Source organism: Lutra lutra, chromosome 5, assembly GCF_902655055.1.
Source record: "Lutra lutra chromosome 5, mLutLut1.2, whole genome shotgun sequence".
NCBI classification, from domain to species: domain Eukaryota; kingdom Metazoa; phylum Chordata; class Mammalia; order Carnivora; family Mustelidae; genus Lutra; species Lutra lutra.
The window spans coordinates 17721960-17736128 of record NC_062282.1 but is presented as its reverse complement, the minus strand read 5'-3'; the positions used below and the strand labels follow the sequence as shown (position 1 = coordinate 17736128).

Genomic DNA, 14169 nt, shown 5'->3' with positions numbered 1-14169 from the left:
ATCATTAAACATAGGCATTACAATATTTTATAATATTTTATCTAGTGCATGAAATCAGGATGTTAAATATCTCTATAACATTGATAATAGAATTATTTAGGAAAACAAATATTACTATAAAAGATTGACCTCATGTCTTAATTTATGTTCAAAATTCTTTTACAATATTTAAATTGTTCCCTAAATGATTTAAATGATTAAATGATTAAATGATTTAAAAAACTAGTCTGAGATGGGTAACTAGGTATGTATCATGTGGTGATGATATGTACCATTTTTCCAAATAATCTGACCCCTTATTGAGAGAGCATCATTATTTATTTTACCTCAACATTTTTTAAACCTATAAACTTTAAATGATTTTTTGTCATAAAATATACCTAACATAAAATTTACCATGTTAACCATTTTAAACGAACAGTGTAGTGGCATTAAGCACATTAATATTGATGGGACACCTGGGTGGCTCAGTTGGTTAAGCATCTGCCTTACTTACACTCATGTCATGATCCCAGAGTCCTGGTATTGAGTCCCACGTAGGGCTCCTTGCTCAGCCGGGAGTCTGTTTCTCCTTCTGCCTGCTGCTTCCCTGCTTGTGCTATCTATCTCTCTCTGTCAAATAAGTGAATAAAATCTTTTAAAAAAATCACATTTTTCTACAACTACCACTGCTATCCATCTCCAGAACTTTTTCATCGATATCTTTTCATTTATGTATATTATAAAAAAACAACATATATTTATAAGTTTTTTTCTATTTTATGCATTTATATATGCCTTTATAGAATCCATATGAAAACAATTGATGAAAACAATCCATATGAAAACAAATGAGGCTAGAGTTGAATGCACAAGCTGCATTTTTTCCCTTTTATTCACCATTCAGCTAGTTCATGCTCTGTGATCCTGTCTTAGGTTCTGTTTAGGGAAATCTGAAAAATGTTGCTGTGAGAACAGACACTTCCTCAAAATTTTTACTCTTTGAGTCTGACTATCACCTTTTATTCAGGAATTATAATCTCCAGACCTGTGTCTTAAGTGAAACTTCCTCTCTGATTCTGACTGATACTTACTCTTTTAGGTCTTTAACAATGTGTTGGTGTTTTAAAGCTGCAGAGTATAATTGAAACATGGGTTAGACTATATTTTGAGCTAATTTTGATACTACTATATAAATACTTACAATATTTCATGACTTGAAATGCTTTTGATATTAATTCAGAGTAAAGTCTGAGAGATTCCAGACACTTTAGTGCTGAGGTGCTGATGAAAGAAAGAGTATCATCTTTATTCGAGGGCAGGTTAAGAGGGGTTACGTACGCAAAGTCGTCATGCCTCTAATACTTTCTGCATTTAGACAAGGTCTGATTATGGGCCTAGTGAGAGCAAGGAGAGCAATGATGCTAATAAATACAAGGCAGGAAAAATAAGTCAAGGAAATAGATAATTATTAAGCTATTACATCCCCTATTACCTATTTTGTAATATTTTAGTTATGGGTAGTAAAACTGCATGACTAAAAACGTGCTCCCATGAGTGGTTCTCTTGTATTCTGCCTCCTCTCACTTCCTGAGAACTCGGCATGAACTTTGCTTGCCTTATTTTAGAAATCATGGAGTGCACACATCCGCAGATAGAACTGAGCATGTTTGGCTTTAAAAGGAAAATACTCCAGGGGCATGTGATACAAGACTTGAGGAAGTTGTAGAACTGTTATGAAGTAGAGGAAGTGGTTGTATTCTGTGCCACTTGAGAGGAAAAGGGCTATCATAGCTGGCTGAGTTACAGGAAGAAAGACTTTTGGTTTCAGGTACATATAAGAGGATGTCAGTACTTGTCCCTAAATAAGAGGCTTGCCTCATGAGATTGTGAGTTTCCCATTGGTGGAAGTGTTAAAAAGATGATGAGCAAGGAGCTGGTGGTGCTGGATCTATTTATTCATGGGATGAATGTCAATGTAGAACCAATGGCCTCACAGGTGTTTTGCAAGTAGGATACCAAGATGAGTCAAGTAGATCCTCAAGTGGGTCCCCATCACCTGGAGGGAGGCCACTAGATCCTCAGAAGATGATAGTTGAATTTTGTAGGATGAAATTCTCTGATACGTAGTATGACTGCTGAGCACTGATACAGATTGAGGGAAGAACTTCCTAAGGAAAGAGGTCCTAGGAAGTGTTTTCTGAGTCCTAAAGCAAGGTCAAGGTGCATTATAGGTGGGAAGAAGGTCTCTAAATTTTCTTCCTACTGAAGGTAACCTGATAACTCTTCTTGTCCTTAAAATACATTATTGGCAACAACATTTTTTAAAATTATACACTTCATCTGTGTAGTGATAGACACAACAGTTTTGTTAATATTTCTAAAGATTGCACTTGCTCTTAAAAACCCCATTTCACATTTTAAAATTTTAGACTAATTTAAGACTGTAATGAAAAGAAACTCAGTAGTTTTTCATATAAATTGCTGCAAAACCAGGACTTGTACAAGTGTTTTAAAATACAATTTAGCTGTGGAATTGAAAAAAAAAAAAAAGCAACTTTACATTGTGATAAAATTAAGATTACCATCTTTACCTATAATTATTATTTTTTATTCTACCATCTATTAGCAGTTCCTAAAAGACTTGTGCATAATGATATATTTGCTAATGCTTCCTCCAGATTCATAATTTAAAAGGTCAATCATGACATGGCCAGCATTGGAGTGTGTGATCTACTAAAGGTTATCATTTTCAGATGCAAAAATAGCATTTAATCATTTTTTTCATAACATACTGGCTATCATATAAATATGTCTATACTAACAACTCCATCTCATTCAAAATTACATCAAGAATATTTTCATGATCAACCATCAATAATGACAAGATTGCTAGTAATATATTCAATCATCATCTCTCTTGAAGGGTATATGGTAACTTTCCATGTGTCAACTAAGCTTATTGCTGTATGTTAATTTGTGTATTTTATTAACATTTACTGTGTGTCTACCATATGCTTCACATTATTCTAGAACTAAGTTTCTTATAGGGAAAACAAATAATGACAAAATCCCCACCTTCAGGAATATTCACTTTATTTGGGAAAACACAAACAAACACGATAAGGAAGCAAAATATTAGTGTTTTGATAGCAGTAAGGGCTAAGAAGAAAATGATAAGTAGAGAGAGAGAGAAAGAGAGCATAGGTAGGGCTGGGGAGGGTTATGTGTGGTATGCAGGATAATGATTTCCAAACATGTCTATGCCCTGATCCCTGGGACATGTGATTATGTTATATTACATAAGGAAGGGGAATTAAAGTAGCAGATGGAATTAGGGTTGCTACTTACCTGCCCACAAGGTGGGAGATTTTTCCTGTATTATCTATGTGGGCCCAGTTTAATTACATGTCTTCTTAAAAGTGTAAGAAGGATGGACATCTAGGTTCTTTCCATAGTTTGGCTCGCTGCGTAGTATTCCATTGTGTATACTATGCAGCCATCAAAAGAAATGAAATCTTGCCATTTGCGACGACGTGGATGGAACTAGAGGGTATCATGCTTAGCGAAATAAGTCAATCGGAGAAAGACAACTATCATATGATCTCCCTAATATGAGGGAGAGGAGATGCAACATGGAGGGTTAAGGGGGTAGGAGAAGAGTAAATGAAACAAGATGGAATTGGGAGGGAGACAAACCATAAGTGACTCTCAATCTCACAAAACAAACTGAGGGTTGATGGGGGGAGGGGGGTTGGGGGGGTGGGGTTATGGACATTGGGGAGGGTATGTGCTATGGTGAGTGCTGTGAAGTGTGTAAACCTGGCGATTCACAGACCTGTTACCCCTGGGGATAAAAATATATTATATGTTTATAAAAAATAAAATTTAAAAAAAAAAAGTGTAAGAAGGAGGTGGGCAAGTCAGAGTCCAAGAAAGATTCGAAGATACTATGCTGCTACCTTAGAAGTGGAGAAACAAAACCAGGAGCCAGAGAAGTCAGACATCTTTTAGAAGATAAAAACCCTTCAAAAAGGAATGAATGCATCTAGCTGCAACCTGGATTTTGGCCCTCAAGATCCATGTTGGACTTCTGGCCTCCCTAACCATAGGATAATAAGTTTGTCTTGTTGTTAGGCCACTTAGTCTGTGGCAATTTGTTACAGAAGCAATAGGAAGTGAAATCAGTATAGAATTTTAGATAGAATGACCAAGAAAGTCCTACGAAAAGGGCTTTGAGAAAAGATATGAAGGAAGTAGAGGAGCTGTTCATGAGTAAACCATAGGAAGAATATTGCCCACAGAGGGAAGAGAGTGTGCAAAGCTCTGGTGACCAAAGAAGGGGGGTGTGAAAAATAAGATCAGAGAGTTAAGTGGGAAGTTGGAGATCATGTGAAGTTTTCACTCTGAGTGACTTGGATTTCAGAGTAGAGGGGAGTGCTATGTGGTTCACACTCTTGCCTCAACACTATGCCTTCTCTTTTAAGAACAGACTAGTGAACCAGGACTTCTTTGGACTCTAATCCTCAGTGAGTGGAGAATAGAGCAATTTGTCCATTATTCTCTCTTTTGATCTCTCAAAATAGTCTCAAATTAATAATTAACATTTTTCCAGCTTTACTGGGAAATAATTGACGTACAACATCGTGTAAGGTTAAGGTATACAATGCATTGATTTGATACACTTAAATATTGCAAAATGATTACCACCGTAGTGTTAGTCAACACCTACATCACCTCACGTAACCTTTGTTTCTTTACTGAGGTGAGAACTTTTAAGGGCTACTCTTTTAGCAACCTTTAAGAATATAATATAGTAATATTAACTGTAATCACCACGCTGTACATTAGATCTCCAGAAGGTATCCATCTCATAACTGCAAGTTTGTGTCTTTGACCAACAACTCCCATTTCGCCTACTCCACAGCTCCTGGTAACCACCATTTTATTCTGTTTCACAGAGTACAGCTGTTTTAGATTCTACATATAAATAATATTATAGAATATTCTTTCTCTCTCTCTTATTTCACTTAGCATAATACCCTCAAGGTCCATCCATGCTGTTGCAAATGGGTGGGAAATGGATGTGTGCAAATCGATGTGTGTGTGTGTGTGTGTGTGTGTGTGTGTGTATCATATCCTCTTCATCCAGTCATCTATTGATGAACATTTAGGTTGTTTCTGTATCTTGGCTTTTTGTGAATGACCCAACAATGACCATGAAGGTGCAGATACCTTCTTTGAGATCCTGTTTTCATTTCTCCTGGATATATGTATAAAAGTGAAATCACTGAAAAATATGGTAATTCTATTTTTAATTTTTTGAGGAACCTGTACAGAATTTTCCATGGTGGATGCACTAATTTTCATCCCTACCAACAGTGCACAAGTGTTCCATTTCTGCCATATTTGCCAACATTTGCTATCTCTTGTCTTTTTGTTGATAATCATTCTAACAAGTGCGAGGTGATAATCCTTTGATTTTCATTTTTCGGATGATTATTGATGTTGAACACCTTTTTCCTGTATGTCTTGGCCATTTGTATAATATATTTTGGAGGAAAAAATGTCTGTTTATTTTCTCTGCCCATTTTCATATCAGATTGTTCCTTTTTTTGTTACTGAGTTGTATGCGTTCTTTCACATTTTGGCTATTAACCCCTTAGCAGATATGTGATTTGCAAATGTTTTCTCTCATTCCATAGACTTCTCCTTATATCATTCTCCTTATACCATTCAATATCCTGCCAATTGGTCTGTTAAAACTGACAGAGAGCAGAGAGAAGTCTAGAAAAGTGTATAGAGTGAATAAGTGTGTAAAGTGTAAGTAAATGTATAAAGTGGCAAATGGAAGAGTGTTCACCATTATACCATCACATGTGATAACAGTGCCTGAATGAAACATATATTTTAGGACAAATGCTGACTGAATCTAGTGTCCCATGTCTCAGTCCTGCAGTTCAATCCTTAACTCAAGAAATAACTCATGTGGGGCACCTGGGTGGCTCAGTGGGTTGAAGCCTCTGCCTTTGGCTCAGGTCATGATCCCAGGGTCTTGGGATCGAGCCCCACATCGGGCTCTCTGCTCAGCAAGAAGCCTGCTTCCCCCCTCTCTCTGCCTGCCTCTCTGCCTACTTGTGATCTCTGTCAAATAAATAAATAAAATTAAAAAAAAAAAGAAATAACTCATGTAACACCATATGCTGAATTAACACATGTAATTTTTTTTCCATTTATTTTTATTTTTTATTTTTTATAAACATATATTTTTATCCCCAGGGGTACAGATCTGTGAATCACCAGGTTTACACACTTCACAGCACTCACCATAGCACATACCCTCCCCAATGTCCATAACCCCACCCCCCTCTCCCAACCCCCCTCCCCCCAGCAACCCTCAGATTGTTTTGTGAAATTAAGAGTCACTTATGGTTTGTCTCCCTCCCAATCCCATCTTGTTTCATTTGTTCTTCTCCTACCCCCTTAACCCCCCACATTGCAGCTCCACTTCCTCATATCAGGGAGATCATATGATAGATGTCTTTCTCCGATTGACTTATTTCGCTAAGCATGATACCCTCTAGTTCCAACCACATCGTCACAAGTGGCAAGATTTCATTTCTTTTGATGGCTGCATAGTATTCCATTGTGTATATATACCACAGCTTCTTTATCCATTCATCTGTTGATGGACATCTAGGTTCTTTCCATAGTTTGGCTATTGTAGACATTGCTGCTATAAACATTCGGATGCACATGCCCCTTTGGATCACTAAGTTTGTATCTTTAGGGTAAATACCCAGTAGTGCAATTGCTGGGTCATAGGGTAGTTCTATTTTCAACATTTGAGGAACCTCCATGCTGTTTTCCAGAGTGGTTGCACCAGCTTGCATTCCCACCACCAAAGGGTTCCCCTTTCTCTGCATCCTCGCCAGCATCTGTCATTTCCTGACTTGTTATTTTTAGCCATTCTGACTGGTGTGTGGTGATATCTCCTTGTGGTTTTGATTTGTATTTCCCTGATGCCGAGTGATATGGAGCACTTTTTCATGTGTCTGTTGGCCATCTGGGTGTCTTCTTTGCAGAAATGTCTGTTCATGTCTTCTGCCCATTTCTTGATTGGATTATTTGTTCTTTGGGTGTTGAGTTTGCTAAGTTCTTTATAGATTTTGGACACTAGTCCTTTATCTGAGATGTCGTTTGCAAATATCTTCTCCCATTCTGTCAGTTGTCTTTTGGTTTCGTTAATTGTTTCCTTTGCTGTGCAAACACTTTTGATCTTGATGAAATCCCAATAGTTCATTTTTGCCCTTGCTTCCCTTGCCTTTCGCGATGTTCCTAGGATGATGCTGCTGCAGCTGAGGTCAAAGAGGTTGCTGCCTGTGTTCTCCTCAAGGATTTTGATGGATTCCTTTCTCACATTGAGGTCCTTCAACCATTTTGAGTCTATTTTCGTGTGTGGTGTAAGGAAATGGTCCAATTTCATTTTTCTGCATGTGGCTGTCCAATTTTCCCAACACCATTTATTGAAGAGGCTGTCTTTTTTCCATTGGACATTCTTTCCTGCTTTGTCAAAGATCAGTTGACCATAGAGTTGAGGGTCTATTTCTGGGTTCTCTATTCTGTTCCATTGATCTATGTGTCTGTTTTTGTGCCAGTACCATGTTGTCTTGATGATGACAGCTTTGTAATAGAGCTTGAAGTCCGGAATGGTGATGCCACCAACTTTGGCTTTCTTTTTCAATATTCCTTTGGCTATTTGAGGTCTTTTCTGGTTCCATATAAATTTTAGGATTATTTGTTCCATTTCTTTGAAAAAAATGGATGGTACTTTGATAGGAATTGCATTAAATGTGTAGATTGCTTTAGGTAGCATAATCATTTTCACAATATTTATTCTTCCAATCCAGGAGCATGGAACATTTTTCCATTTCTTTGTGTCTTCCTCAATTTCTTTCATGAGTACTTTATAGTTTTCTGAGTATAGATTCTTAGCCTCTTTGGTTAGGTTTATTCCTAGGTATCTTATAGTTTTGGGTGCAACTGTAAATGGGATTGACTCCTTAATTTCTCTTTCTTCTGTCTTGTTGTTGGTGTAGAGAAATGCAACTGGTTTCTGTGCATTGATTTTATATCCTGACACTTTACTAAATTTTGTACAAGTTCTAGCAGTTTCGGAGTGGAGTCTTTTGGGTTTTCCACACATGTAATATTTTATGATTTTCCATAGAGAATATTGCATTATTCTCATCTTAAAATGTTATCAGAGTATTTAACCCATATTTACAAAATAAGCTGAGATCCACCAAGACTAGGAGGCTTGATACAACATAAGGGTCATTGCAGAGACAGAATATATCCCTTGGCAGACTAGTGTCCTTTGATGTATTATTTTAAGTTTATAACTCTCTCAACCATATATTTCCATTCATTCTGGCAGAAATAAAATTCCGCTATTTTTCTTTTTCCTGTATTTACTCTATATCTCAGTTATGTATGCTGGAAGGTTCATTAGGTACAAGACACTCAAATCATACCAGGATTCATTATACACTTGCCTACCCACTCTTTTTTTTTCTATTAAATAAGATTTGCTTCAGAATTATAGCTAATTAATTAAATTTTGTGGTATTACCACTGTGGAGTATTTGGACTGTTCTGCAAAATGCATATTTTAGGCTTCAGCTATTATCATACGAGGCTGTTGCTGTATCTTTATATACAAATACTAAGAAATAGAGATAAGCACATGAACTTAAACCTAAGACCCAAAATAGCAGAATGTGACATTTCTTTCTGCTTGTTACATTCTACTCTTAGAGTTTTTAAACTCAGTTCTTGGCAAGATTCCTCCTTGCTCAAGATCATGCAATCCATTTTTGTTTGTTTGGTTTTAAATATTAGGCAGTTGGTAAACAGTGGGTGGTCCATAAGAAGAGTAACTTCTTGGAAAGGAGACTATTTTTCACCAGGCTTTTTCAATAGACCACAGTGTTTTAAGATTCTGTTCTCACATTTGAATTTCTTAGTCTGCCAGGTTCTACTCTGAAAAATCATCCCAGATTCTACTCTGAAAAACTATCTACAAATATCATATTTTACTTGTCTGACGTAGTAGCTCTTGAATGGAAATGGTGGTGGAAGAGGGGAAGCACATCATGGCCATCAGTGGTTTTTTTTGGAACTGCATATGCAACACTTTGCTCTCTCTAAAGTCTAACAAATATCTTCCAGTCAAGCAGTATTACAGTAAAGGAGGGCTAGAAGCAGCAAGTAGGTCACCTATCAGACACAGGGTGGAACAGGAAGGCAGGGTGGTTTGATATCGTGATAACAACTATAACAACTTACCTGAAACAAAACAAAACAAAACTCATCTTAAATAAGTCTGGTAATGCCTGTGTGTTCTTTATCTTAGCATCTTAATGTATGTATATACAATATATATCATATATATCATATAAAGTATAAAATTTATATTTATACCTTTACATATTAGAAATGAATTGGGTAGGGGTGCCTGGGTGGCTCAGTTGGTTAAGCGACTGCCTTTGGCTGAGGTCATGATCCTGGAGTCCTGGGATCGAGTCCCTCATCAGGCTCCCTGTTCAGCAGGGAGTCTGCTTATCCCACTGACCTCTCTCCTCCCATGCTCTCTCTCTCTCTCATTCTCTCTCTCTCTCTTTCAAATAAATAAATAAAATCTTAAAAAAAGAAATGAGTTGGATAAAGTAAAAATTATATATAAATATATATAATTATAAGTATCAATATATACATGTATATAATTTTTGTATTGGAAATGAACTGAGTAAAGATCTGGTCAGCAAAAGAACAAGAAAGCATGCATATAAATTAAACCCAGGAATTTATCTAGAAAATATAAACATTCTAAGGCAGGCAGAAATCAGGTACCTTAAGCCATGTGACCAAGTCACTAAGATGGCAGAGATGAAGAATCTTAGTTAAGAGACTTGGAAATGAAACATCAAGGATCTGAGCTAAAGAGAGGAAAATAATAGAGTGTCAGTACCAATGCATGAATAAACAGCAGTAGCAAAAAACTGGAGCTTGTCTTTTCTGCCACCATTTCCTGCCGAGGGTCAGAAGAAATCCTAGATTGTAGTTAAATCTAAATTAACAACAGAACAGCATTTGGCAAGTTAATAGTGGAAAGTATAGATAAAATGTGGATGCATATTCAGTTTATGATTTGGATGTTATACTTCATGTTGGTGCTCAATATTATATTTGTTAGGTATATATGCTACTTTATTTGAAAAATGACACTATCTAAGGTACATGGGTTTAAGACAACTGCTCTGCAGTCTTTCCCTAAAACCATTGTCTCTAGGTTGGAATTTGGTACAAAATTTATCCATAATTGTACTTACAACAAATCAGGAAGGTCTTAGTTATTTCACTATGAATAAATATAAATATAAATTAGTTCTATACTTGGACACAAGAGCAGAAAATGAGTAAGATATTTCAATATGCATATATTGAATGCATATTGGATGATTCATGATTGTAAACTTAATTATACATATACTCATTCATTCATTCAGTCAGTCAGTCAGTCATTCAACTAGTCAGTTGGTTGACACATTCTTATTGAGTTCCTTCTAAATGCAGACACTGCCCTAGAGGCTGGAGTAACTTGGTGACGAGAGAGGCAAGGTCCCTGTAGTAGTAAAGCTTAATGAGATCTAAGTGAAAAATTCTATGGCTAAAATAATTAAAAGGTATCCTGAGAGATGAAATAAAACACATGGATGGAGGAGATATGTTATGTGTTTAAAAAGTAAAGTAATAAATGTATTTTATAAAAATAAAGAATAGAGAGGAAAATAGCATTCTTTAGAAACATCACAATCAGTGTAACCACTGATTTTTTAATGTATATTTGCTCTATATTGTTTAACAATTCCATTCCCTTCTTTTTAATTTTATTTCTTTTCAGTGTTCCAGCATTCATTGTTTATGCACCACACCCAGTGCTCCATGCGATACGTGCCCTCCATAATACCCACTACCAGGCTCACCCATCCCCCCACCCCTCTCCTCCAAAACCCTCAGTTTGTTTCTCAGAGTCCATAGTCTCTCGTGGTTTGTCTCCCCTTCCAATTTCCCCCAACTCACTTCTCTCCATCTCCCAATGTCCTCCGTGTTATTCCTTATGCTCCACAAGTAAGTGAAACCATATGATAATCAACTCTCTCTTCTTGACTTATTTCACTCAGCATATTCTCCTCCAGTCCTGTCCGTGTTGATACAAAAGTTGGGTATTCATCCTTTCTGATGGAGGCATAATACTCCATAGTGTATATGGACCACATCTTCTTTATCCATTCATCCGTTGAAGGGCATCTTGGTTCTTTCCACAGTTTGGCAACTGTGGCCATTGCTGCTATGAACATTGGGGTACAGATGGCCCTTCTTTTCACTACATCAGTATCTTTGGGGTAAATACCCAGTAGTGCAATTGCAGGGTCATAAGGAAGCTCTATTTTTAATTTCTTAAGGAATCTCCACACTGTTTTCCAAAGTGCCTGCACCAACTTGCATTCCCACCAACAGTGTTTCTCCACATCCTCTCCAACACATGTTGTTTACTGTCTTGTTAATTTTGGCCTTTCTAACTGGCGTAAGGTGGTATCTCAATGTAGTTTTGATCTGAATCTCCCTGATGGGTAATGATGATGAATATTTTTTCATGTGTCTATTAGGTATTTGTATGTCTTCTTTGGAGAAGTGTCTGTTCATGTCTTCTGCGCGTTTTTTGACGTGATTATCTGTTTTGTGTGTGTTGAGTTTGCGGGGTCCATTCACTTTTAAAGATAGAATCATTTTGTATAAATCATGTCTGACCTGGTTGACTTAATGAACGATGACTGTCTTTTAGAGCTGATACATTGTTTTTTGACCATATTCCACAATGCTACACAGTATTTCATTATATGGCTGCTACCATAATATTTTCAATTATATCCTAAGCATTGGACATTTTGAGTGTTTCACTTTTTGAAAGATACACAATTTTGATAGCATGTCTTTGCTAGTGAATCTAGATATTATCATTTTCTTGTTGCAGATTATCTGATCTCAGAAAACACAATGTTTGTGATATTTATCTTTTATTATTTTTTTTCCCTTAAGGTGTTATTAGAACAGCTTTGCCAAACATGGACAGGGAAGTCAAAGAACAATACCAAGTCCTCATCCAAGCCAAGGATATGGGCGGACAACTAGGAGGGTTAGCTGGAACGACAATTGTCAACATCACCCTCACGGATGTCAATGACAATCCACCTCGATTCCCTAAAAGTATGTTGAGTTTAAATCTTTTCTGTTGAGTTTAAATTAGCGCAGCTTAAAAAAAAATTCTTACATTTCATTGAATGTTACAGAAACTGTAATAATTTTTCAGACATTTTTGGTCTTAAGGAAACAGAACCCAAGAGATAAAACTTAAATGACCTAAGAGCTTCATTTTCCATTAGAATCATGCTCCATATGACTTTAATATAAAATAATACAAGTCAGTAATTGAACAATGAGTCCTATATTATTGATTCGCAGTCAAGTAAAATATTCACAATAAGTTGGAATCTTGCTCTAACTTTTATTTGAAAAAGTAAAGTAAATATGAAAATTCCATTGTAATTTAATACTCATATTTATGACACATATGACACCATATTATTTGGTCTATCATGCAATTAGCATAAGAATTCTCTACTTTTTCTTTAGCAATTGTATGTGTTGAATCATTTCCATTTACTTCCATGTAAGTATCAGATAATAATTCAGTGATGCTATTTACATTTCTTTAGTCTTATTTTATTTTAGTTTTGCAATAGGTGAAAATTGTTACAGTTTCTATGATAATAGAAAGGTTCACACCTATATTTTCTCTGTAACTCTGTGCTTCTTACTGAAAATGAATACTTCTCACTTGTGTTATATCTCGTTTTCTTTTGCAGTATTACATTTAACACCAATCAGTACCTGCTCGATTTCTGGTACATTTTCAAGGATTAATTCAATGTTCCTAAGACTTAGAATACAGAAACTGAAAGTCTCTATCACTGGTTACACAAGGAACTTGATTAAATCTCTAGATACTCATTTGCGTGAATAGTTTAGGGAACCAAAACAAAATGATTTTCCTTTTTCGATCTCAGTAGGAGACTTTGAGTTCATCTACTAAAGTATAAAAAACTGAGAATATTTAACTAAATGGATATTTTATTCCTTTAGCTGTATGGTTTTTCATATTTTGCTACTTTATCATTTTCTCTTAAAGTCATCAACATGTTTTTTCTTATGGAAATATTTTACTTAGTGATCAGAAAGTCTAATGGCCAAATGTTATGAGGAGCAATTAGAAATCATCATACTTAAGCCAATGAAATATATGTGAAAAATAGCTAATATAAATATGCTATAATTAATAACACAAATAGTCTTATGGACATACTTCTTTACTTAGCTATTAAGGAAACAGATAAAAGATAAATAAATATTAAAAGGGAAAAAAGAAATCATGTATTTGATTCTCTAACATTTGACATTAATAAAGAATATGTTCCCAACTCAAAAAGTACTTATTATTTTTATTTTTATGTCTTTTATTTCTTTATTTTTTTACTTTTTATGTATGACAAGCTGTAATAGCCAAGGGAGGGGGATAGTTTGGGAAACTACTTTTATATAAAAGATGTCACTGTGAACATGGGTCCTGTTTTGCATTTTGCACATACAAAATACATTAGTCTAGGATATAGGAAATAGCAGAGATACTACTACATAGTGTCAATATTCTTAGTCACAAGGATGATAGTGAGGCTTTTCAGATGAAGGATATAAAACCCAGCCAGAGGAAAGATACAATTTCTGTTGGTATAGATGAAGAGTGGTTGGTAAAAATTGGGCAGAGATCCAGGCAAATAGTCTGCTGTACAGGGAGATGAAAATATCTCCATGAGAATGAGGCTAGATTATACTTAGGAAGACAAGATGGTGTGCTCAGGTCCTGCTGAGACAGGAAGATAACTTCTAGATCTTACTTACCTAATGAAAGCAGAATCTAGATAAAGCAATAGTCTTGTTTGGGATTTATTCACAGTTGAATAGTAGGAGTGAGGGTAACTAAATGAGAACCACCAGGAAGGAATGTGGGGG

At 35.9% G+C, this 14169-nt stretch overlaps 1 protein-coding gene across 1 annotated transcript in view; it reads left to right on the top strand.

Annotated features, from left to right (window-relative positions):
* The window catches only part of CDH12 (cadherin 12), a 1009850-nt gene that overhangs the window by 915407 nt on the left and 80274 nt on the right, over nucleotides 1–14169 (top strand). Inside the window, exon 6 of the mRNA XM_047731370.1 lies at nucleotides 12142–12309. Coding sequence (XP_047587326.1) covers nucleotides 12142–12309 — 168 coding nt within the window. The remainder of the gene's footprint in view (nucleotides 1–12141; nucleotides 12310–14169) is intronic.